This window comes from Carcharodon carcharias, chromosome 14 (genome assembly GCF_017639515.1).
Source record: "Carcharodon carcharias isolate sCarCar2 chromosome 14, sCarCar2.pri, whole genome shotgun sequence".
NCBI lineage: Eukaryota > Metazoa > Chordata > Chondrichthyes > Lamniformes > Lamnidae > Carcharodon > Carcharodon carcharias.
In genome coordinates, this window is record NC_054480.1 from 113,663,488 (window position 1) to 113,690,910 (window position 27,423).

A 27,423-nucleotide genomic window follows, 5' to 3' on the forward strand; every position below is an offset into this window, starting at 1 on the left:
GGGCAAGAGAGCAGGGTGGAGTGTTAAAATGGCAAGCGACAGGGAGGTTTGGGTCATTCTTGCGGACAGACCGCAGGTGTTCTGCAAAGCGGTCGCCCAGTTTACGTTTGGTCTCTCCAATGTAGAGGAGACCACATTGGGAGCAACGAATGCAGTAGACTAAGTTGGGGGAAATGCAAGTGAAATGCTGCTTCACTTGAAAGGAGTGTTTGGGTCCTTGGACGGTGAGGAGAGAGGAAGTGAAGGGGCAGGTGTTGCATCTTTTGCGTGGGCATGGGGTTGTGCCATAGGAGGGGGTTGAGGAGTAGGGGGTGATGGAGGAGTGGACCAGGGTGTCCCGGAGGGAGCGATCCCTACGGAATGCCAATAAGGGGGGTGAAGGGAAGATGTGTTTGGTAGTGGCATCATGCTGGAGTTGGCGGAAATGGCGGAGGATGATCCTTTGAATGCGGAGGCTGGTGGGGTGATAAGTGAGGACAAGGGGGACCCTATCATGTTTCTGGGAGGGAGGAGAAGGAGTGAGGGCGGATGCGCGGGAGATGGGCCGGACACGGTTGAGGGCCCTGTCAACGACCGTGGGTGGAAAACCTCGGTTAAGGAAGAAGGAGGACATGTCAGAGGAACTGTTTTTGAATGTAGCATCATCGGAACAGATGCGACGGAGGCGAAGGAACTGAGAGAATGGGATGGAGTCCTTACAGGAAGTGGGGTGTGAGGAGCTGTAGTCGAGATAGCTGTGGGAGTCGGTGGGTTTGTAATGGATACTGGTGGACAGTCTATCACCAGAGATTGAGACAGAGAGGTCAAGGAAGGGAAGGGAAGTGTCAGAGATGGACCACGTGAAAATGATGGAGGGGTGGAGATTGGAAGCAAAATTAATAAATTTTTCCAAGTCCTGACGAGAGCATGAAGCGGCACCGAAATAATCATTGATGTACCGGAGAAAGAGTTGTGGAAGGGGGCCGGAGTAGGACTGCAACAAGGAATGTTCCACATACCCCATAAAGAGACAGGCATAGCTGGGGCCCATGCGGGTACCCATAGCCACACCTTTTATTTGGAGGAAGTGAGAGGAGTTGAAGGAGAAATTGTTCAGCGTGAGAACAAGTTCAGCCAGACGGAGGAGAGTAGTGGTGGATGGGGATTGTTCGGGCCTCTGTTCGAGGAAGAAGCTAAGAGCCCTCAGACCATCCTGGTGGGGGATGGAGGTGTAGAGGGATTGGACGTCCATGGTGAAGAGGAAGCGGTAGGGGCCAGGGAACTGGAAATTGTTGATGTGACATAAGGTGTCAGAGGAATCACGGATGTAGGTGGGAAGGGACTGGACAAGGGGAGAGAGAAGGGAGTCAAGATAACGAGAAATGAGTTCTGTGGGGCAGGAGCAAGCTGAGACGATCGGTCTACCGGGGCAGTTCTGTTTGTGGATTTTGGGTAGGAGATAGAAGCGGGCCGTCCGAGGTTGGGCGACTATCAGGTTGGAAGCTGTGGGAGGGAGATCCCCAGAGGAGATGAGGTCACTGACAGTCCTGGAAACAGAGGCTTGATGTTCAGTGGTGGGGTCATGGTCCAGGGAGAGGTAGGAGGAAGTGTCTGCGAGTTGACGCTCAGCCTCCGCGTGGTAGAGGTCAGTGCGCCAGACAACAACAGCACCACCCTTGTCAGCGGGTTTGATGACAATGTCAGGGTTGGACCTGAGAGAATGGAGTGCAGTATGTTCAGAGAGAGACAGGTTAGAATGGGTGAGAGGAGCAGAGAAATTGAGACGACTAATGTCGCGCCGACAGTTCTCAATGAAAAGATCGAGAGAAGGTAAGAATCCAGAGGGAGGGGTCCAGGTGGAGGGAGAATATTGAAGATGGGTAAAAGGATCCGTTGAACTGGGAGAGGACTCCTGCCCAAAGAAGTGAGCCCAGAGACGAAGACAGCGGAAGAAGAGTTCAGTATCATGCCGAGCCCGAAATTCATTGAGGTGAGGGCGTAAGGGTATGAAACTAAGTCCTTTGCTGAACACTGAACGTTCAGCATCGGAGAGGGGAAGGTCAGGGGGTATAGTGAATACACGGCTGGGGTTGGGACTGGAAGAAAGGGTGGGGACGGAGGGACAGGCAGGGGTGGAGGGTCCTAGATGGGTGTTGGTGTCGATGAGTTGTTGGAGCTTGCGTTCCTTAGCACTTGAGAGAAAGAGAAAAAGTTTCTTGTTGAGGCGTCGGATGAGCCGAAGGATAAAATGAAACTGGGGGCACGCGCAGCTTTGAAAAAGGGTACGGCGGTGCTGCTGGAGGGAGAGGTCGAGTGTGTTCATATGGCGGCGCATGGCACTGAGAGTGGATTTCAGAATGTGACGGGAACAGCAGTCCGAGAAACGTTTTATGTCCCGGAGATACCTGTAATCCTGGGTGGGTTCGAAACATGAGGGGTGGAATTTCAGTTGAAATCCACGTGGGGTAAGTCGGAGACGGAGACAGTCACTGAGAAAGGAGATATGGCTGTGAAAGCGGGTTTTAGTAAACACCTTGTCAAAGACTAGGAGAGAAATGGAAAGCAATGAAGGTGAACAAGGCAACAGAGAGATCCGAAAATTCCATTTGCCTTCTTAATTACTTGCTGCACCTGCTTGCTAACTTTTTGTGTTTCATGCACAAGAACACCAAGATCCCTCTGTGCTGCCCTTTTTTGGAGTCTCTCTCTATTTAAATAATAGTCTGCTTTTTGATTTTTCCTACCAAAGTGCATGACCTCACACTTTCTTACATTAAACTCCATCTGCCAAGTTTTTGCCCACTCACTCAACCTATCTATATCCCCTTGCAGATTCCTTATGTCCTCATCACAACATGCCCTCCCACCTATTCTTGTATCGTCAGCAAATTTGGATACATTACACTCTGCTCTCTCCTCCAAGTCATTAATATAGATAGTAAATAACTGAGGCTCTAGGACTGATCCTTGTGGCACTCCACTAGTTACGTGTTTCGAACCTGAAAAAGACCCATTAATCCTGACTCCCTGTCTTCTGTGTGTTAACCAATCCTCAAACCATGCTAATACATTACCCCCAATACTGTGAGCTCTTATCTTGTGCAATAAACTTTTATGTGGCACCTTATCGGATGCCTTCTGGAAATTCAAATCCACTACATCTACCGGTTCCCCTTTATCAACTCTGCTTGTTATATCCTCATAGAACTCTAGCAAATTTGTCAAACATGATTTCCCTTTCACAAAACCATGTTGACTCTGTTTGATTGCGTTAAGTTTTTCTAAATGTCCTGCTATTTCTTCCTAAATAATGGACTCTTGCATTCTCCCAATGACAGATGTTAGGCTGACTGGCCTACAGTTTCCTTCTTTTTGTCTCCCTCCCTTCTTGAACAGGGGCGTCACATTAGCAGTTTTCTAATCCACTGGGACCCTCCGGAGTCCAGTGAGCTCTGGAATATTTCGACCAATGCCTCCACTATCTCTGCAGCCACTTCCTTTAACACCCTTGGATGCAGGCCATCAGGTCCTGGCAACTTGTCTGCCTTTAGTCTCATTAGTTTCTCAAATACTTTGTCCCTCATGATAGAGACTGTTACAAGATCTTTCCTCCCCTTAGCTCTTTGCTTATCTGATGTCTTTGGAATGTTTATAGTGTCCTCCACTATGAAGACCGATGCAAAATATTGATTTAAATTATCTGCCATTTCCCTGTTCCCCATTATCAATTCTCCAGTCGCATCCTCCAAGGGTCCCACGCTCACTTTAGCTACTCTCTTTTTATATATCCACAGAAGCTCTTGCTGTTTCTTTTTATATTTCTTGCCAATTTACTTTCACAATCAATTTTCTCCCACTTTATTAGCTTTTTAGTCATACGCTGCTGGTTCCTAAAAAATTCTCAATCTTCTGGCCTTTCCACTAGTTTTCGCTGCTTTGTATGCCTTAGTTTTTGATTGGATACTCTTCTTGACCACCTGTGTTAACCATGAGTGGTTCATCCTTTTCATCGAGTCCTTCTTTTTGACCAGGATAAATTTTTGCTGAGCGTTATGAAATATCTGCTTAAATGTCTGCCACTGCTCATCCACTGACCTTCCCCTTAGTCTATTTGCCCAGCAGGCTTTAGACAACTCTTTCTTCATACCCTTGTAATTACCGTTATTTAAGTTGAGGACATTGGTTTGAGATCCGAGTTGCTTGCCTTCAGCTTGGACATAACAGCTGCGGTTTTTGCAATGCGCATGTTGATTTCAGCTTCAAGTGACAGGTTGCTGGTGACTTCAGAGCCTGTGTGTGCTGATTTTTTTAGAGCCTTGGTATGTGAAGCTATCAGCAATCTCTAATGTCACATTGTCAATTCTGATAATGGCAGTATGGCAACATCCTGGACCATGACATTTGTCTTCCTGATGCTGATGGTCAAAACAAACTCTTTACAGGTGTGAGAGAATCTGTCCACTTGTCACTGAAGGTATTCATCAGTATGGAATGTTAGTGCGGCATCATCAGAGCACATGTCTGGTGAATACTTGGCACACCTTTGGTTTGGATCTCAGGTGAGCAAGGTTGAACAGCTTTTTGTCAGTTCTGGCATGTAAGTAGGCATCTTCTGTAGATGACCTGAAGGCATATGATAACAGCAAAGAGAAGAAGATGCCAAAGAGTGTCGGTGCCAGCACACAAAAGGGAATGGAACAATAGGGAGCAGAAAAGGGCAAATAATCCCTCTGGCCTGCTATTATCTCCACCCTCCCAAATTGAGACATGTCAAAATCTAAGAAAAGGAATATTACACCTCTGTAAATCACAAACCATTTCCCCCAGTGCACACATCCACCTTCCTCAAACCTTCTCTCATAATTCAAACTGAAGCTGCAGTACTGACAAGACTAAAATGAAATTAGGTTAATCATTCTTTTTAGGGATTTTCTTTCCCTAGTTCTCAAAATACACTGTCTGCTCAGGGATGCATATGTATATTTCAAAAATGCATGCACGTTTACCAAATCTCTACAACAGTTTAATCATTAAATTGCTAGTAGGTCCAGGGAAACTACAGTCTTCCTGGCCTGACCAGATTTTTCATTTCTAGTTCATACTGAAGCAAACACAAATGTTACAGTGAAGATCCTAAAACATTAGGATAGATCATATTTTATTGGAAAATTACAAACTATTAATAAACACCAAGCGCAATTTTACCTTAATATTTAAAAGGAAGCAACAATAAGTAATAAAGGGTTGAATATTAACAAATACTCTGTACTATACTGTCTTTCCTTTCTTCGTTTTCACTGCTCTTATTAACATTACACTTTTTCTCTATTACAATATTTTTCCTAAATTTAAATCTTAGATGCAGTTTATTTTTTCCTTGCATTCTCCATCCATTTTGGAAGCATGAGCAGCTGCATATGATTTTTAACAGCCTTGCTTCAAAGCCTAATTTTGCAGCCAATTCAACTGAAGATAGAAGAAGTATAAACCATCCATTGTCCATTAGGTCATCCAGATTAATAAACACAAGTGTTTTAAACACTTTCTTATTGTAATCCCCAGGTTCTAAAGAGAAGATATGATAAATTGGAAGGTTGTGATTAGATGGCATTAACCATGTACTTTGAAAGCCTAGAGATTGTAGGAATAACAGAAAAATGGGAGATGAAGTGTTTCACTATTTTGAGATCCAGAGAATGAACTAGTTGAGTAACAGATGGTGCAATGATGGTACAAAATCAAGTGGCACTTATTCATCACTAACCTGTTCACTCACACTCAGTTTGAATTCCGCCAGGGCCACCCAGCTCCTGACCTTATTACAGTCTTGGTCCAAACATGGAAAAAACAGCTGAGCTCAAAAGGTAAGATGAGAGTGACTGCCCTCAAGGCAGCATTTGACTTAGTGTGGCATCAAGGAGCCCTAGCAAAACCGAAATCAATGGGAATCACAGGGAGAGCTGTTCACTGGGTTGGAGTCATATCTAGCACAAAGGAAGATGGCTGCGATTTTTGGTGGCCTATCATCTCAGTCCCAGGACAACACTGCAAGAGTTCCTCAGGATAATGTCCTATGTCCAACCATCTTCAGCTGCCTCATCAACAACCTTCCCTCCATCATAACATCAGAATTGGGGATGTTTGCTGATGATTGCACAGTGTTCAGCACCATTTGTACGTCCGCAGATACGGAAGTAATCAGTCTCCATATGCTGTAAGATCTGGACAGCATTAAGGTTTGGACTGATAAGTGGAAAGTAACATTTGTGCCACGCAAGTGCCAGGCAATGACCATCTTCAACAAGAGAGAACCTAAGCATCTCCCTTGACATTCAGTGGCATTACCATCACTGAAAGGCCCTCTATCAACATCCTGGAGGTTACCATTGACCAGAAACCAAACTGAACCAGCCAGTGGCTGTGGCTACAAAAACAGGTTATAAGCTGGGAATTCTGCAGCGAGTAACTCACCTCCTAACTCACCAAAGCCTGTCCACCATCTACAAGGCATAAGTCAGGAGTGTGATGGAATACTCCGCACTTGCCTAGATGAGTGCAGCTCCAATGACACTCAAGAAGCTTGATACCAGTCAGGACAAAGCAGTCCACTTGATTGGCACTACATCCACCACCTTAAACATACATTCCTCCACTGCTGAAGCACAATGGCAGCAGTGGGTATCATCACAAGAAACAGGCCCCAAGGCTCCTTTAAGAGCACCTTCTAAACCCGCAACCTCAACCACCTCGAAGAACAAGGTCAACAGACTCTTGGGAACTTGCAAGTTCCCCTCCAAGTCACATGCCATCCTGACTTGAACTATATCATCATTCCTTCACTGTCACTGGGTCAAAATCCTGGAACTGATTCCCTACATCACAGGGCCTGCAGCGGTTCAAGAAGGCAGCCTACCACCACTTTCTCAAGGGAAATTAGAAATGGTCAATAAATGCTGGCCTAGCCAGTGACGCCCACATCCCATGAACAAATAAACTTTTCAAAATGAATCTTGATTTAAATGCAATGACAATGCAGAGAAAGAAGTATATTTTAGGATAGGATAATTGAAGAAGAGGAATTAAAGGTGAGGAGGAACAAAGAGAAGTTTGCTGTATTAGTTGTATTTAATTGTGATTGCATGTGTACAGGTGGTGGGCATTAATTGGGGATTCTCTTGTGCTTCTTTAAATAGGAACAGACTGAAACTGGTGATTGAGCTAGGAGGCGCATGTTTATAATGTGTATCTGTGTAAATAAAGCCAACAAAAGTGTAGAAGGGTTGGCTCTTGTTCTATCCTTCATCAGCAGACTTTCTGGAATTTAACACAGGACTACTGACTGCAATTGTATAAATAAACTAAGAGGTAGACAGACAAAGAGAGAGGGAGAAAGTGAGAGACACAGAAAAAGGATTTTCAGTTGTAGGTGAGAGGAAGATTAGTTGCCAGACAAGCTTTTGCTTGTAACCCATTTTTGTGAAGTAGTTCCAGTTCCAGAAAGGATTACCTTCAATACATAGTTGCCGGGAACGACGTCTGTTATATCAATCCACTGGCAGTCAATATCTGCATTGTATGTATCGTAACAACCAGGACCTAATCCCTATTGGAAAAAAGTGTGGAAATTTAATCAGTTATAAACTTAACAGTTCTGAAATATGCTAATCTTTATATTTTATAAGGCAGAAAGTCTGAGGTTTCAACTTGACCATTGGCAAATAGTAGTATGGGTGCTGAGGGGGCAAGGGAAATGGAGAGGCAGAGAAGAAAAAAAAACTTTTTTCTTTGGGATCCCGATTACCATCTAACAGTGACCTCTGCTTTGAAAGTGTGTAGGTCTGCATCTGTCTGCACACATATTGGGTAGGAACAGAGTCAAATTTAGCGGCAGTGCCCTCCACAGTCAAATATCTTGTTGACACTCACTGGTCATGCTCATGTAAGAAGAGTGGTGAATTTGGTGAAATGCCACAGCACTTAAGAAACAACAGTAAATCCCAGGTGGAGGCAATAACTTCAAGAAATCAGGAGAATAAATTGATGGACATGAGTATATGGGAGGGGTTTGAAAGTGAACAATATGCGTACATACAAATGACACACAATGGACCTCAGAGCTTTGACAAATGAAACATGAGAAGGTTACAGATGCTCTATTTGGAAATGGGACCCATACATGTCAACCTGTAAACCCAGCAAAAGCTGATCAGTAATCTCCCCACCTCCACACTGCCTCCCCAGAAGAATATTGACAGTACACAGTCCATACATAGGCCTATAACATGTAATTATACCAAGAGAGCAGCAAGACGTGGCTTGTTGTAAATTATTTTGCAGGTATACCCAACATGTCAGACATGCAGTGTAGATTCCACCACCCTTTCAGGCAGTGCATCCCAGATCGTATAACAACTTGGTGTATAAAAAAGTATCTTTATCTCCTTTTTTTTGCCAATGATCTTACTTTTGTAGAGGAATTGAATGTCACTGTGGATATATATTGGTTCTCTTGGTTATTAAACCCGATTAGTAAATTGTTGCTTATACAATTATCACAGTGTCATGGAGATACTCTTCTCCCTCAGTTTATGTTGTCCCTCTCCTCATCTCCCAAACCCCTCAGCCAGTCACAAACACTACTCCACATCCAATCTCCCCACTGCCACTCCCGGCTCCTCTCTCCCCTCTAATCCTTCAATACTGCTCCCAGCGCCTGACTCCTGCGGCTTCTGCTTCAGCAGATTAAAAGCTGCTGCCTATTTAGGGGATGAATTCTCTCAGTTATATTCAACATCTGCAACAACAGCAGAAGATCAGAGCCTGGAAATGTACAAAGGGAGGAGCCCAGAGGTACCAAGAGGAAAAGCCTGGAGTGACACTAATATTCTTTACACAGACAAGGATCTGAAAATGCTAACTGTGCACATGGAGCCTGGGTCGTGGAAGCCTGCATGGTTGACTTGTCTGGAATGGATTTTGAAAACCCAAGAATCAAAATGCAAGTTGATCTAGACCTCCCATAAAGGAAGATTTGAATGGGGCCATTGTTCTTTGAGAGTGGGGGGGACATGCTGTTGCTGCATGAGAGTCCTCTGTGGTACCATATCGCTTCTTTCTATTATGACATGAGGCTCAACATGCAAGATGGTTGGTTTTAACCCACCTGACAGCAATACATTTCTAAAGACTGGTGCACGTCCAAACCCACACTGCCAAATATTGATGTCAATATATAAATCCTCATACCTGAGTATGTGCTGTGCATGCGTATCTCCTTTGGAAGCCAGGGTCACACACAGTATCTTCTAGACAAAAGCTAGCTTTGTGTCCTTCAGCTACTTTCCTCTGTGTGGTGGCCTGTAACAGATCGTAATGGCTAAACTGATCCATACTGTGATAGTGCCTGAAGTAAAAGAAATTCATAGAAAATGTGTTAGTATCTAGAAATAAATGCTCCATGATAACTGATTAGATGGGTACAATTGTGAAACTGTGCCAAGCAGATCAGGAATTTCAAAATTGGATCTGTTACAAGTTAGCTGAGAGCTGGGATAGAGGTCAGGACACCACAATTAGCTTCAATGTTCCGGAGATAGGGAAAGAAAACAAATTAACCAAGATTCCTGCTCCTGATCCCTGTCCAATGACTAATATTGAAAAATGTGACTACTTGAGTTTCAAGTTTGGGCTTACTTGGACTTTGCTGAAGTGACCATTATGGGTGCATATCCTGCTAAAAATATTCACATTCAATGATCATATGAATCTGATGCTGGAGCTTCTATTGACCATGGAATAGTACCCAAGTGTGGAGTTGAAAAAAAGTATAGAAAGGAAACACTTTGACCAGTTTCAACGCAACTTCTGATGGCACAAGGCCATAAAGTACTCTTAATCCAACACAAATTGGTAACAAATTAACAATTATACTCAAATAAACCACAGGATGGCCAACTTGGATAATGGAGCCTGACACTTGTGCAGTAGAGTTGCTTTTACAAGGCTCCGGTTAAAGCAATATGAAGGAGCTTGCTATGTATTTGATATTTGTTCTAACTGACTGCAGAATAGTTGATGTTAATAAGAGTACATGAAATGAGAGCGTGTTTAATTTGCACTGGGTTTATTCAAGACATGCAAAGCTCATGGCTCTTACAACACAACCAGAGGTCTCTAGTGACCTCAAAGGGCACATTAAAAGTTTCCCAGGGCCCAGGGCTAAACAGCTTTGGATCAGCTTGTAGACCAATATGAATGTGCAATTCCAATCCAATAAATGAAGCTGCTCCAGAACACAGGTGACCAATCTCTATCAGTATTAGTGACCTCTCCCTATCAATGTTGCCACTGGAGCAGCCCTGGAAGATATGAGCTTCAAAATGGTGGAAATGAATTAAATTTTAAAAGCAGGAGGGGCAGAATTTTTCACTCACCGTGCAGGCGCCGCCCGAACATGCTCGAAAGTGAAGTAGTGCGTGATGACATCGGGTGAGCATCCCGACATCATCTTGAACTCACGCGATATTTTGCTCGGTGAGCTCATGTGGGTGCCGGAGCCCGCCATTAATTTAGAGGCCATTAAAAAGTCAATTGATGCTGATTTTTTGATGCCCGTGCGATTTTGCGCTCATCGCACAGGCAAAATGGGCAGGCAGCCAGCTGACAATTTCAAAAACCTCATCCAGGAGTATGAAAAGGGTCAGCAGCATTCCGGATCATTTCCCGGCCACTCCCGGTCCCACCGAACGTGCTTACCCGCCGACCTCAAAATTCTGGCCAAGAAACATATGAACAAGCACACTTTTTTTTCCATGAAGATAGGGAGACAACTTTGTATTAAAGACTTTTCTTACCATTTAACAAATATGTACTCTAGTGATACTAGTGAGAATATTGCATAGTCACTCACTTTTTAAGAGCACAAATACACACATGTATCCCTGTATGTGCTGGGACAAACTCAAGACTGAAATCTACCCAAAACTTTGCATTTTTCAGTTCTCTGAGAAAAAAGGCCTGTCAACTCTCAGCACTACCTTGGCAATGCTGCTCGCACAAACACTGCTGCTCATTCTCAGAACTCAATGCTTAAATATTTGTAATGTATGAAGAATCGTTTTTCTTCCTAAGTGTTTTAATATGAGAATGCCAAAACTCCTGGGCAGAACCTCTTTGAAATTGCAGAGTATTTGATCTCAGTGAATGAGCTTTGTTTGACCCTGGCTGAACTGTTTAGCTGTAATCTCTTGCAGTTGCACAATGATTCACCAAGGACAGAGGAAGAACTGACAGAGAGACTGACCCAAGTGAACATAATGCATCCTTTGTTGGACAATTTGTGGCATCACTACTACTTTGAGAAGATCACTGCTATCCTGCTCTCCTGCTTACAGTACTGAGACTGCTTACACCACTGAGACTGGAAGAAGAGAAATAGAACAGGTCATGAACAAGACCACCACTGGTCTGGGGCTTTCACAGGAGCATGGATAAAACTGTGAAGTGAAAACTCCAAGTACGGGTAAAACACCAGCAAACAAGGCAATAAAAATAAAAAGTGATTTATTCAATCATAAGTAATCAAAAAGCCTAGATCAGGAAGCAATGCGTATATTTTATGTGACACTGAGGTACGTGCACTGACCCCGCTTGATCCCAACCTTTGCAGGGTAATTATAAGGGCATCATTAGATATTGTCATAAAATGAATCCAAGGTGCAACTGCCCAACTGAAGAAAAATGTGCAAGATGAATTACAGAGAATGAAATGTTTACCATGTTGCAGAAACTTGAAGCCTTCCTGAAAAGGATGTGTGTATGTACAGCTTAAGAGGATGAGATTCCTGACTTAAGTAGCGGTATTTATGATTACAGCCTGGGCCATTCACCCATGCCCTTCAACAGATTTGCTATTTCATATAGCTCTGGACTTAAAGTTTGGCATGGGATGTTGACAAAGCTGGGACTTAGCCCTGTCCGCTGTCCTCTCCATTCCACTATGGTAAAGCAAAGGAATGCTTTAATGAAGCAAAGCTATCCAACATCAGTAGAAGTATAAGGCACTGTTGAACTGTAGCCCCAACAGTGCTTTCTATTATGAAATGCCACTTTCCAATTGCTCAGAGCAACACGTTTCAGAGCAAGAAATATGAGACTGATGGATGAAGTTCAACTTTCCACAGTATAATATGTTGCATCTTATTTTGACTGTATGCTGTAAGCACAATCCTGCTTGGCAATGACTCTTGATAAGTTAATGCAATAACCACTGGTCCAGAGGACTTACTTTACCCACAAACTCAAACATAACAAAGGATGAAATAGACATGTTTCAAACACACTGGCGATTAATTTCCTGCCTGGAAGCAAACTCACATTTGTTGTACTTACTGGTGACAACTATGCCATTCCCAGGTATGGCGTGGCCTGTTTGGGAGGAAGTCAGCTGTCCCTTGATTTTTGACTCTTTGAGGAAACCGTAGAAGCACCCTAATGCTGAGGTCACTTGTTCTAGGACTATAGGCAGACCTAAAGCAAAAAGACAGACATGCTTTAAACACAGAATTATTTCCCAAAAAACAATGGTTATATGAGTCGGATGGTTTTGAGCCAAGTATTTGAAAAGCACCACTCTTCCAATGTTATTATACTTAGCTGAAATGACAAGAGTTGTACAAGAACCAAGAATGTACAGTATATTTAAGGCATCCAAATGCAGGCAGGCAAAACAGGGCAGGGAGGGATTTTGTGGTTTGATTTTTCACCTTTGCTAATGAGAGTGAATTGAAAACCTGAAGAACGACCTTCTCCACATCATGAGACAGCAAAGTGGATGAAATACTGGACATTGCAATTTGGTATTCAGACTGTTCAGAAATTGCAGGACATACTGAGGGTAATTTTCAAATTCAAAACTCTGAAAGTGACCTGGCAAAGTGGATCCCTCGCCCATTGTGGAATCTGCCAGATTTTCATCCCACTGGACCTAATGGGGTGAAGTTGAAAATGACCATGTGAAAATTGGATTATCTGATATAAAATCATTTGATTGGTGAACCCGCCAATGAATATTTACAGTGAGATAAGAACCTGAACATTACGCAATTTAAGTTATGTGAAGTTGTTTGAAAGCTTTATGTTCTGCCACTTCTTCATGGCTGCATGGGGAAGATCCATACAGACCATGTGCTAGGTGCTCTGAGGAACTCAAATCAGCCTCAGGGCAGAGAAAATGGCTCCCAGCAGTTTCTGTGACATTGCTTCCTCCAGAGGCCACTACTTTCTTAGGTGAGTCTCAGCTCTACTGCATGTAGCAGCAACGTCTCACAGGCTACAGTGCTGTCACTGAATTCAGGGCTGGAAATGGCTACAACGTCATAAGGCAACGTCACAATACAACTAAAAAATAGTAGACATACAAGCTTTACCATGCACTATATTAGCATTTAAAGAATATTTCTAGATCCACTATTTAGCGCTCTACCAAAGAAACTGGAGCTTTACTGTGCTGTCAGTCTGTGCTGTACTTCATCTGGGAGTGCTTGTTGAGGCAATCTAAAGGGAGTTTTACTCTGCATCTAACTTAAACTGTACCTGTGCTGAGAGTGCTTGATGGGGCAGCATGGAGGGAGCTTTACTCTGTAGCTAACCCATACTGTATTTGATTTGGAAGTGTTAGCAGCTGTTACAAACTGCCTCATTTGGATAAATATTCAATTCCTCAGCACTAACATATCTCACACCTTGATGTGAACACAAACAAAAACAGTAAAAAAAAACTCACTGTTGTTTTTGGGCAATAACATGTTTTGCTCACTTTCAGGGTGGATTTGTGGTACCAAAACAGAACTAATTTCCGGAGCAACCAAAAAAAAGTTTCTGTCTTGAAAAGCTCACTTGTTTCTTTTAAAGGAAAAATCTAGGTTAGTTTTTAACCTTAAATAGAAAAGTGATGATAATTTTCAACCTGTTACCACAGGATTACATAGCAGGTATCATCATCTTCCCCAATATTGAGCCAAAGCTTAATGATGGGCTGCCAATTGTGAAGAGAGGTAAATACAACAAGAGTAGCTATTGCCAAGCACATGATGAGACAGCAACCGTGACTGGAGATGGCACTATAGCCAGGGAACAGTGGTTATAAGGTGCAGTAGAAGAAGCAGAGAGTATTAGTGGAAGTACACTCAGAAGGCAAATTTACTTGTAGTTGGTATGTTTACAGCAATGCTTTTCGCCAACATTTTGCTGAGGCCCACAATCAAACTTAAGTTCTGGTTAAAGACTGTCTGCCATGCACAATATCATTGGATGGGGCAAACCATCATACCTGCAATATCATTCTTGATATTTCCTATGTAGAAACTAGACACTTTTTAAAAAAAACTCATGGGGTGTGAACATCGCTGCTAAGGCTCACATTTGTTGCCCATCCATAACTGCCCTTGAGAAGATGGTGGTGAAGCAACTCTTGAACCATTGCAATCCATGTGGTGTAGGTACATCCACATGCTGAAGGAAGGAAGTTCCAGAGTTTTGACCCGGGAACAGGGGAGGAATCGTGATATAGTTCCATGTCAGGGTGGTGTGTGGCTTGGAGGGGAACTTGCAGGTGACGGTGTTCCCATGCATCTTTACTCTCGTCTTTCTAGATGGTAGAGGTCACTCACAGGCTTTGGAAGGTGCTGTCGAAGGAGGCTTTGTAGGTTGTGGCAGTGCATCTGGTAAATGGTAAACACTGCTGTCAATGTACATCAGCGGTGGAGGAATTGAATGTTTACATGGTGGAGGGGTGGGAGGATGTGAATCAAGTGGGCTGCTTTGTCCTGGATGGTGTTGAGCTTCTTGAGGATTGTTGGAGTTGCTCTCATGCAGGCAGGTAGAGAGCATTCGGTCATACTCCTAACTTGTACCATGTAGATGGTGGATAAGCTTTTGGGAGTCGGAAGATGAGTTACTTGTCAAAAAATTCCCAACCCCTGAACTGCTCTTGTAGCCGCAGTATTTATATAGCTGCTCCAGTTGGATTTCTGGTCAGAACGTTGGTGGTGGGGGATTCTGCGATGTTAATGCCATTGAACATCAAGGAGAAGTGTTTAGACTCTCTCCTGTCATTGCCTGGCACTTGTGTGTTATTTGCCACTCATCAGTCAAAGCCGGAATGTTGTCCAGGTCTTGTCGCATGCGGGCATACACTGCTTCACTATCTAAGAAGCTGAGAATATTACTGAACTTTGTGCAGTCATCAACAAATATCCCACTTCTGACCTTATGCTGGATGGAAGGTCATCAATGAAGCAGCAGAAGATGGTTGGGTCTGGGACACTGCCCTGAGGAACTCCAGCAGCGATGTCCTGAGGCTGAGATGATAGACTTCTAACAATCACAACCAACTTAAATTTTGCGATAGATATAACTCCAACCAGTGAAGAGTTTTCCCTGATTCCGATTGACTTCAATTTTGCTAGGGCTCCTTGATGTCACACCCGATCAAATGCTGCCTTGATGTCAAGGGCAGTCACTCTCTCCTTGCCTCTGGAATTTGGCTCTTTTGTCCACGTTTGAACTAAGGCTGTAATGGTGTCTATAGCTGCTTGGCCCTGATGGAAGCCAAACCAAGCATCTGTGAGTTTATTGCTAAGTTAGTGTCACTTGATAGATATAATGGTGTCTGATAACCTCCATCACTTCGCTGATGATTGAGAGCAAGCTGATGGGGTGGCAATTGGCCAGATTGGATTTGTTTTGTTTATTGTGGACTGGACAATAGCTGGGCAATTTTCCTCATTGTCGGATAGATCGATTTGATGTGGCTGTACTGGAATAATTTGGCTAGAGGCACAGTTAGTTCTGGACTACAAATCTTCAGTACTATGGTTGGGATGTTGTCAAGAACCATACCCTTTTCTGTATCCAGTGCCATAAATAGTTTTTTTGATATCATGTGGAGTGAATCGAATTGGTTGAAGACTGGCATCAGTGATGCTGGGACCTCAGGTGGAGGCTGAGATGAATTATTCTCTCGACGATTCTGGCTGCAAATGGTTGCAAATGTTTCAGCCTTGTACTACACCAATGTGCTGGGCTTCTGAATCATTTAGGTTGGAGATTTTTGTGGAGCCTTCTCCTCCTACTTGTTTAATTGTCCACCACCATTCACAACTAGATATGGCAGGGTTGCAGAGCTTTTACCTGATTTGTTGGTTGTGGGTTGCTTTGCTCTGAAATAATGCATGTTGCTTCTACTGTTTGGCATGCTTGTTGTCCTGTATTGTAGCTCTTCACTTTTAGGTATCCCTGGTGCTGTTCCTGACGAGCTCTCTTGCACTCCTCATTGAACCAGGGTTGATCCCCTGGCTTGATGATAATGGCAGAGTGAGAGATATGCCAGGCCACAAAATTACAGATTGTGGTTGAATACCATTCTATTTCTGCCCATGGCCCATTGTGGCTCGTGGATGCCCTGGTTTGAGCTACTCGATCCTGTTCCTCAGGAATGGAAAAAAATTATTATGGCTCAGTTAGCCATAATAGGTCCTTTTTATGTGCTTTGTGGGTGCTATAAAAACACTTCCTCCCATAATATTCGTTCATTACTTCTCACTGGACTGAAAGACTGGGATCAGCAGTGAATCCAGGATATGCTAACACACCACATCAATAGAGATTATGACACAAGGCCTAGAGACAAGTGAATGAATAAAAAAAACACTCCAGGACTTTAGTACATAACCCAGGCTAGACATTTCAGTGCAATATGGAGGAAGTGCTGCGTTAGTGGATGTGCCTTCTTTTGTTTGAAATTTTAAATCAAGACCTTATTTGCTCTCTGAGGTAGACATAAAGATCTCCATTTGAAGAGTGGGGGAATTCTCCCTGTGTTTAGGATAACAAATTATCTTTCAATCAATACGACTGAAGCAGTTCAATTGGTCATTAATCTCATTGTTGTCTGTGGTTCCTTGCTCTGCATTAACTGACTAGACGTATTTCACTGGCTGTGATGTTCTTTGGGAACGTCCTCCGGTTGTAAAAAAATGCTATATAAATGCAAGTTTTCTTCACAATCTACAGGCTTTTAAAACAAAACTTGGCAGCATCAAACCAACCCTACTCGGCTCACATTTTATCTCCTAATCTTTTTAAGGTTGGTGAAATCTCATGCTGTGGGGTTTGGCCATTCAGCCAGACTTCTCAACAGCAAAGTAAACTGTTGGAGCAGGTGAGGCAGGACAAATTAGTAATTTTGTTTCTCTAGGGCAAATATTTTAGGACTGTTTCATTTCAGACAGTATCACAAGTGAAGCTGGCTATTGAGGACTGTCTGCTACTTCCTACTTCAATAGATTTGGATCACTTTAACCTAATTGGGCCAAGTCTCACATATGAAGGATATTAATTTTTATAAATTGTATGTTCTTCATCATACCATGTTTTTCTTCTCTTACTGTTGCCAGGTCATCATTACATTCCACTGAATTATTTCAATTATGTAACCTGTGGCACTGAATGAAATGTCACCACACTTTTCTGTTTAAGTTTAAAAAACACATTTTTTCTTAAAGGGCCAGGCACCACTGCTGTACTGTTATGTGATTGAGTTTGCCTCAAAAAATGCCACTTCCATGGAAGATACGACACAGAAAGAGACCTAACTAACTCGATGTAGAGAGAAACCTTGGCAAATTATGTATATGCTGCTAGTATACCTTAACAAGGAGCTATGTAATCCCCCTCCCCTGACTCCTTTTCCATACTTCCTTTTACTGGAATGCTAGTGCTGGCATAAAGAAAACTAGCAAAGGAATTTTAAGTTTTTTTTGCCTAAACCATTTCACGTAGCCTATGTTAATAGCTGCCAGCAAAAAAGTGACTCAACCAAACATAACAGAAAGGCCCCAACTTTAACCCCTAATTTCTGCTATCAATTGAATTTGGTCAGAGTGGCAATGCTCCAACATTACTGGGTTGGGGTGGGAATGAATGAGTTAAGGCAGCCCATTCCTAAACTTTGGCAAAATGTGCCTTTCTGGGATGTCAAGTGAGGGCAGGATCGAGCTCAGCTGTGATCCCCGTGCAGCTGAATAACTGGCTGACGCTCACGATCTAGGTTCACACATATTTAAATAAGAGACTGGTCCTGTAACCCAGCAAAGTTTAAGGGAGATAACAACAGAAGGAAGTGTATTTTATAGCTCAAAGTCAATGATAGGGATGAGGCATGTTTTCATTAAAAAAAATAGCATTGCTTCAACACAGCTCTAACACACTTTATTTTGTGTTCAGTGCTGGATGGCTCAACATCTTTCATTGTCTTTAGCGGGATTTTGGAAGAGAAAACATACATTTGGTTTGGCCATCGGGCAAGTACTTGCTATTCATCTTAGTCCTTAATACTCAGCCGTGTTGGTTGCTGCCAAAACAAAATCCCAACTATGCAGACTTAATGCCAGCCACACACCCTTACCCACAACTGCCAATCTTTAAGTGAAACAGCTGCTACACAGCCAGACCTTCTCATGTTCTTGGCATGCCAGCCTATATTGTTTCTCTTTTTTTTTGTCGCTTCCTGGGCCACATCTCTTGTTCCTGTGCATCCTCCAATGCCTTTTTGAAGCTGGTAGGTGAGACTGGAGCCTGGTATGACTGTTCATTCAGTCGTTTCCCTCTCCAGGTACAGGAGGAAAGAGAGGAAATTAAATCAGGCTACGGAAACGAAGGGAGTCAAGTTTTTAGAAGTCACTTACTTCAAGAAAAACATAATGGTTAATGTAATAATGAGAGAAGGGAGGGGGCACAATTATATTGAAAGAGCACAAAGGAAGACATGGGGTGCAGATGTATCCAATTTTTAAAATTATACTTGTATTAGTGTTTAGCATTTATTTAACATTTCAGATTTCAGCAATGAAGGTCAATGGTTAGGTTTTGACTTTGCACAATAATGTAAAATGGCTGACAATGAGTCAGCAACTGATTGGGGGAGATGGAAAATGGACTGCTAAACCACGTCACCTGTTTTGCATCGTCATGCAAAGTCAAGATCTATCCCAGTAGGTTTATTACAAGACTAGTAATGTGTGTTTCATTGTCACATTAGGCTTTAGTGTCATGGTGTATTGGGTAAAAGAAAAACCTGATCAACTCAAGAAGAGAGAAGTTTCCAGGGTCCTGCTGGCAGATGAACTCTTAGTTTCTGATTTTAGACATTTATGACATTTTTATTTTGCCTGTGTTTGATTTGCATTGCAGCAATACAACTAGCCCAATTACAGTACCCAGCACACTGACCATTTCCACACAGCATAAAATGGTCATAAGGCAGTTATGTACATTTCTAGAAGGAGAAGGGTTATCGCAAGAAGGTGAGTTAGTGGAGGGTCGAGAAGGACAGACAAAAAAGGCCTAACGGGCTCTTTCTGTTCCAACAATCATCAGTTGATCTTTCCATGAAGAGACTTCCTTCAATTAATATCTGAAAAATAACAATAATTCATTCATCTCCCTGACAATAATGTTCAATGGGCTTCTCACGCAGATTATATATAGAATATTCAGCACAGTAAGCTGTGGAGGCTAAAGGGTATGTGCAATCTTCAATTTAGTAAGAAAATGCTTACAGGTGAAAGGCAAACTTACATTTATGTCGAAGAAATCTAAAACTCATCCCCTCTCAAGAAATTATATTGCAATTAACAGACAAGTTTTCTTTTTATACATCTACTTTCATGAGTAATAACCAATGTACCCTTTAACCTCCATCCCCAATGTCACAATGGACCCATGATATCAGTAGGAAATTATAGAAAGAAATGTATATATTCTTGCATAAGAACATGCAAATTACAGAATATATTTGTGAGAGAAATGAAAATGGTTTAAATTTTAAAATTATATTGCATTATATCCTTATGTACAATACTAACAGAATATTATATAAATCTGAACTACATTTAAACTATAAATTCAGATAAAATGTCTGAGCTCAATTTTTGGGAAGCAGCAAACTCTCCTAATTGAAACTGAATTAAGAGTTTTATCTGAGGTGTCCGGTTGTCATTTAAATCTCTAGATCTATTGGTTCATCAACATAATTGGTGGGTTATACCTTGAGAGACAGTTCTCCTCAGCTGCACATCTCAGTGCGTACATATGCACCCTTTGGATATACATGGAAGCTTGAATGTAATACGGATCAGGAATCAAGTCAGGAAGCCCTGGAAAGGAAATTAAGTATATTTGCATTGAGGTTTAGTAATCAGCAGTAATTTAAGATAATTAGGTTTTTATAAATCTCACAGACAGCTGGAACTTATGGCTACAGAACCATTGAAAGGCAAGACCAATAGCTGATGTGAGTTCCTCAGTTTCTCAGTTAAACTGTAGATAAAAATACACATTTCCTGTGCCTCTCATTTTCAAACAGATGTTTCTGGGATGTAGGGATGTCATTTTATGTCTAATTCCAAGCCAAATGGAGGCAGGATAGGAGAGGGGTAGGTGGTAGGCAGTATGGCTCAACTTCAGAAGTTTGGTTTTGTTGATTTTTAAAAGTTGTCCAAATCTTAACAGCTAATACTTCTGTATCATGGGATACTGAGATGAATGGAGAAATCGACAACTAGCCAAGAATTATAGTTTTAGTGCCCAGTTTTTCTTTCAGTTTCCAGTTGAGCAATTCCCAAATACACCACTGAGAAACAATTGACTTTCTGGTCTAAAACTATTACAATTGTACTTAGAGACAATTGTTACAAAGCCTACAATAAAAAAAACTTCCTATGTGGGACATTATCCATGTTAACCCAAGGCATTGTTTGAAGATTATCAGGGAGTTCTTTGAACCTCCTGGTTCATATTCCTCTTAACCCAACAGAACCAAAAATACAGATTCACTTGTCATTCGTATTTTGTGTTGGTTGTAGGATCTTGTTTTATGCAAATTGGCTAATTCACTGGTTGTGAAATTCCTTCCTCTGTGCTTTATGACTATGATTCGTTCAGACTGTTATCATACACTATGTTAGCAGAGTTGGGGCTGTCAGTGGTGGAGCTGACTGTACTCAGTAATAATCTGCTCACAAGAATAATTGGCTGTGTGTTATTCTTAAATTATTTATAAACTTGTAAAATATTCGGAGTGAAGTCCATGTGGATATGCTCCTGATACAAGTAAGTTGTTATCCTGACCCAACACCAGTGGCAAGTGCAGTCAATAATGTTATATGTAACAAAAACAGAAAATGCGGGAAAAACTCAGCAGGTCTGACAGCATCTGTGGAGAGAAACAGAGTTGATTTTTCAAGTCTGTATAACTCTTCTTCACTCAGATGCTGCCAGACCTGCTGAGATTTTCCAGCATTTTCTGTTATTGTTTCAAATTTCTAGCAACTGCAGTATTTTGCTTTTATCTCAATGTTATGTGTAAGTTGGTTTGGTCTATCTCCAGCATAATCTATTTCATAGAGAAAAAAATAAAGGCAAAATACTGCGGATGCTGGAAATCTGAAACAAAAACAAAAAATGCTGGAGAAACTCAGCAGGTCTGACAGCATCCTTGGAGAGAAAGACAGAGTTAACTCTGAAGAAGAGTCATATGGACTCAAAACATTAACTCCATAGAGAAAAGAGTCCATTCTACTTAACATAACATAACAACTTGTATTTTTATAGCACCTTTAACATAGTAAAACATTCCAAGACATATCACCAGAGTGTTATCAAACAAAATTTGACACCGAGCCACATAAGATATTCGGGAAGATGACTAAAAGATGACTCAAAGAGGTCAATTTAAGGAGTATCATAGAAGAGGAGAGACAGAGGGATGGAGAGGAAATGAATTCCAGAGCACAGGGCCTCACTAGCTGAAGGCATGCCCACAAATGGGGGAACAATTAAAATCATGGATGTGAAAGGGGACAGAATTAGAGGAGATCAGGTATCTCAGAGCAGATTTCAAAAATTGCAAGGGGCAAGGTCATGAGGAGATTGGAAAACAGAGTTGAGAATTTTAAAATCAAGGCATAGCTCAACCATGAGCCAGTATAGGTCAGCAACACAGGGTGAGATTTGGTGCAGGTTAGGATAAGGGAAGCAGAATTTGTAATGACCTTAAGCTTATGCAGGATAAGAGATGGGAGGCCAGTCATGAGTTAATTGGGATTTTCAAGTCCAGAGATAATAAAGGCATGGATGAGGGTCTCAGCAGCAAATGAGTTGAGGCAGGATTGGAGTCAGGCAATGTTACAGCGGTGAAAGTACGTAGTCTTACTGATGACATGGGCGTGTGGTACATATCTTATCTACTGGTCAAATACAACATCAACATTGCAAACAAACTGGTTCAGCCTCAGAGATTTGCCAGGGAAAGGGATAGAGTAGGTGGCTAGAGAATGAGGTTTGTAGCAGGGACCTAAAATAATGGCTTTATTCTTCCCAATTAATTCGAGGAAATTCCTGTTCATCCAGTACTGGATATTGGATCAGCAGTCAAACAATTTAGGGACAATGGAAGGTTCAAGAGAGAAGCTGGTAAAATAGAGATGGGTGGCTGTGTTTTCAGATGTCACCAAGGGGCAGCATGTAGATGAGAAATAGGAGGAGGGCAAGGATAGATTCTTGGGGAATACCAGAGGTAGTGGTGCGAGAGTGGGAAGAGAAGGCATTGCAAATACTTATCCGGCTACAACTGTTTAGATAAGAATAGAACCAGGCGATTTCAATCTCACCCAGCTAGACAATGGTGGAGAGGCATTGGAGGACAATGGTGCAGACAGGTTATAAAGGACGAGGAGGGATAGTTTACCATGATCACAGTCACAAAGAATGTCATTTGGTACTGAGGCAGGAGCTGAAACCTGACTGGACAATTTAAACATGAAATTCCAAGAAAGATGGGCACAGATTTCACAGGTGACAGCACATTTAAGATCTTTGGTGATGAAAAGAAGGCTGGAAATGCGGTGGTAGTTTTCAAGGATGGAGATGAAGGATTTTTGAGTAAAGAGGCGATGACAACAGACTTGAAGGATTGAGGACAGTAGCTGAGGAGAGAGAACTATTAACAATACAAGTACAGAGGGGAACTCAGTAAAGTGCATACCCCCACCATGCTGTGTTAACTCAACACTATTACAATTACCAAATTCTTCCTTGAGGCTTTTCACTGCCTGGTTGATGTTCTGTAACTACTGAAAAAAGAAATCATTTATTAAGAGCTTCTATCTCACTGAGGAGGCTTCAGACCAATCCACACCCAACAATCTGCTCTGAAAACTCTGCTTACATTTTTTGACAGTTGTGTCAAATATCGCCACTGCAGCTGAGACAATTGACAACATCCTAAATAAGGCAACCCACAACATTTTAAAAGTAGTCAGTTCACCCTAATTCCCAATATTAATGGATCTTGTACAAAAAAAATTTGCAGGATCTGGATTCAGACCTGCATCTTTACTAAAAACAATTCTACCTTGAGCCATACCCTATCCGTGTACCAATTTTCATTGCAATCCATTCATTATTTTTTGGGATATTTTGTTTACAGACAGACTAACAAACAGAAGTGAAAATATTATCTCTGCCCTCCTTCAGTAGCAGAGTTAATCAGCCAACATGGGAACCAGGAAGGGAAGTTGGGCGGTCAGCAGTTTCTTGGAAAGAGATTTGAGGGAGAAGGAGCTGGTTCTTATGGACTAGAAGAAGCTGTTACGATCCCAGCTGATGTTACTATTGGACAAGTCAGATCCCAGGGTGGAACCTGGCTTAATAGACCCTAACTTTTATTCTTTGTTTAGAAAGGTGGAGGGTGCTACTGAACAGAGTCACAGGAGTCAGCTGATGAGTTTTTAACAAAAGAATGAAACAATTATTAAGCGAGAAAAGATTAACCTTTCTATAATACTCCTTCACCCACAACTATACCTTTATAGATATATACAGATTGGTAAGGATAACACAAGTTACAAAGTCTGCCTTATACTCTAATGTTCACAGTAAGTACAGAGTCTATGTAAACCAATAGGCGACCTATGGTCAGACACACCATACCATGAAACCAAGTGACAGATGCCATCCCAAATAAATGCTATGGATCCCTCATCAACTCTCCCAGACATGTGTCACACTATGAGCCAACCATGTTGGTCACCTTATTTAAGGAAGGATGTAACTGCTTTGGAAGCAGTTCAGTGAAGGCTTACCAGACTAATACCTTGAAGGGGTAGGTTGTCTTATGAGGAAAGGCTGGTCAGGCTAGGCTTGTATCCTCTGGAGTTTAGAAGAGTAAGAGGAAACTTGATCGAAATATAAAAGGTTCGAGGGGACTTGACAGAACTAGGGGTCACTGTTTGAAAATAAAGGGTTGCCCATTTGAAATAGAGATGAGGCAAATTTTTTTCTCTTGTCATGAGACTAAGATTTTTTTTCATTGTATTATTGTGGTTTATTGTAAAGTAGGTTTATGGGGATAAGTATAGTTGAGTCTGTGTGTGATTTAATTACATTTGGAGTCAAGTAGACTGCAAGTTTGAAATAATCAAAAGAAACTAGGTGCTTGACATGATAATGAATAAACATGAATGCTGGCTTACCACGTAAGGTGTGAAGGGAATTTGCATTTTTGGTAAGTGAAGAAATTTGGATTTCAAAGGATTTTAGTCTGTTTACATCTAGCCAGATAAGCAAGGCTAAGAAATGTGTTTGAATTTCACAAAGGTTACTGGCAAAATTGGTAACATGAAAGTTTTTATGTTCTGAGGAAGATACAGTTTCCTAGACATATGGAACAATAGAATTTACATATTAAAAAGAGAAAGACATATGTAAAAGGAGAATGAAAGGCTATTTGTCAGAAGGCCATGTAAAATCTAACAGGAGTGCGTGAAATAGCCTTATGAAACCTTCAGCATTTGTGCATATGTCTGCTATATAATGAAACTGAAGTTGGGGAAAAGCCATTTGGAATTCAAGTGGGTATTGTGTTAATTTTCTGGTTCTGTTTTAAATCTAAAATCTATTTTGGACCATTGCCTTAAAGGGGGTGTAACTGGGGGTCAGGTTAACTAGGAATTTTAGGAGTTATTATATTAGTAAGTAATTGTAGTCATATATATGCTTTAAATCTTTTATATTTTGTTAATAAACATTTTAATTTAATTTTTAAAACCTCTAAAGGTCTTGGTAGATTTATTACTTCTGAATTTAGTGCATACATCTCGTAATAAATACAAATTGCAAAACTGTTGTGATAGCGTGACCAAGTTTCCCTTGTGGATTTGGTCCACCTGGCACACACCATCTGCCATGTCATAACACTCTCAGAGGGTCCTGAGTCTTTGGAACTCTCTTCCTGAAAAGGTGGTGGAAGCAGAGTCAATGACTATTTTTAAGGCAGAAGTGGATAGATTCTTGGTAAGCAAGATTATAGGTTAAGGGAGTAGTCGGGATGCAAATTTGAGGTTACTATCAGATCAGCCATGATCTTATTAATGGCCTATTCCTGATTCTTGTTCGTACGTTCAGTCTCACTGAACTCCGCTTTCACACGAGGGTTTCTATTTCCATTTTTGAAGAACTCATTTTGGAATCTTCTCCCAAACAATGCTTTCCCTCGGCAGCCTCCCATGAGGGTCCACCGCCAGGGATTCGATCTCTCCTTCAGGTGTTCCTCTCTCCTGGATCGCCATGTGCATTTAAGCGTCACCTTCCATGCACTCTTTCTCAGATACTCAGCTGTGCCAACAGAACACCACTGCTTCACATGCACATTGTAAGGAGTCACAAATTTTGGTTGCCTTCTCAGGTCTTCAGGCTTCTCTCAAGCACACTTTGCCTTGATTCTGCTCCGCACAGCTTTCTCTCTTTAATTCAAAGCCTTTTCCTCTGCTCCTTACTTTAACTTCACTGAACAGGACCCTGTTCCCGATTCCCTGTCCCTGTTGCTTGACTTAGCTGACATCTTGGGACCTTTTCCTGTCTCCAATCCGTGATTTTGGGAATTTCTGCTTTTATTTTGGGAGTTGCTCCATGCAACTCCCTTCCTGCCTGCTCTGGCAGTTTCTATGGAATGGTCCTACCAGCTGAGCTCAAACTGCTTTTCTGTTTCTCTCTGTCTCTGTGTCCCCTGTTGCCAGGCAACAGCACAGTGTTCCCTACTTTGTTTTAACTTCCCTAAACCACTTCAATAGTCATAAAAGATGATTAAAATGCAGGTATACAAACAAACCCATAGACATAAAGGCAACATTTTCCCAAAGTAAATCTTTAAATGAAACTAGACACAGGGTTCACTCTTTTAACCCACAAATAAAACATATAAATTAAACTTAAAGCTAAAACTTAAACTTAAAGCTGTAGCTTATTCCTAACACACACAAATACACCTATAACTTACATAAATTAACTCTAGTTCCTAACAAAACTTAAAGGAAAATCGGCCCAGTGAGCTAACAGAAGGGAAGAAAGCAACAGTCTTTCCTGTGCCAGGTATACATGAAGTCATAAACAGTACCAATGGTTCAAAATAGCCCAGCAATATCCTTTGATAATTATGCACTCAATCCTTTGAATATATTGAGACATGGATTTTTCACTCACCAATGATACTGACTCAAAACTTTATTTTCCCCCCTCCAAACTTCCCTCTGATTTCCTCCTGAAGGGATTTTCTCATGTTGCAGGGCAGTTTCAAATGTGACTATTCCTCAGATGTGAATCTGTGTAGGTTGTCAGTTTAAACTTTGCAGCGTCCACACCCAATTCAGAACCCAGCCCTCATCGGTATTTGGGCACAGCTCCAGGTAATGAAATCGGACAGCGATTGAGAGCAGAAACCCCCAGTTTGATTTACTTTCTGGCCAACATATTTTGAGGTCGCTTGTTGCCCTCGGGCTCCCACTGCAACTAACAGCATTACTAAGGATTGAATCTGGAACCGTGCTCATTGTGTGGTTCAGTATCACACCAGAGGGTCCATTCCTCCCATCGCCGCAATGGATTATGATCAGCTCAATACTTGAGGTATGAGCAAACAGAAATAACAGGTGAAACAAAAACAGAAAATGCTGTAAAAACTCAGCAGGTCTAACACCATCTATGGAGAGAAAAAACATTTAATGTTTCGAGTCCGTATGACTTCTTCTAAATAACAAGTGTTCTGACCAATGGGCAACGTTAACTCTGTTTTTCTCTGTCTACTGCTGTTGATTGACCCGTTGAATATTTCCAGCACTTCCTGTTTTTATTTCAGAAATAACACACTTATGTTGATTCTAGGAAAGAGTTCAAATCAAAGTGATGGAGGGACTAGATAACTTACTAAACTCTCCTTAATTCGGTTCACTAGCATAAAACACACGCACACACAAATGTAATTGCCTACAAGAGTGAGCTGGAGATGAGTTTTACATCACATGAAAACTACGGAATCTTTCCTGACACGTT

The 27,423-nt window shown here is 41.8% G+C and overlaps 1 protein-coding gene across 2 annotated transcripts in view; it reads right to left on the reverse strand.

Moving 5' to 3' along the window:
* loxl5a (lysyl oxidase-like 5a) overlaps window positions 1-27,423 on the reverse strand; it is a 51,623-nt gene that overhangs the window by 22,542 nt on the left and 1,658 nt on the right. For both annotated transcript variants that reach the window (XM_041204695.1, XM_041204694.1), the window contains exons 2-5: window positions 20,087-20,195; window positions 12,370-12,507; window positions 9,226-9,382; window positions 7,487-7,582 (exon numbers count right to left, since the gene is read on the reverse strand). In XM_041204695.1, coding sequence (XP_041060629.1) covers window positions 7,487-7,582; window positions 9,226-9,382; window positions 12,370-12,507; window positions 20,087-20,195 — 500 coding nt within the window. The remainder of the gene's footprint in view (window positions 1-7,486; window positions 7,583-9,225; window positions 9,383-12,369; window positions 12,508-20,086; window positions 20,196-27,423) is intronic.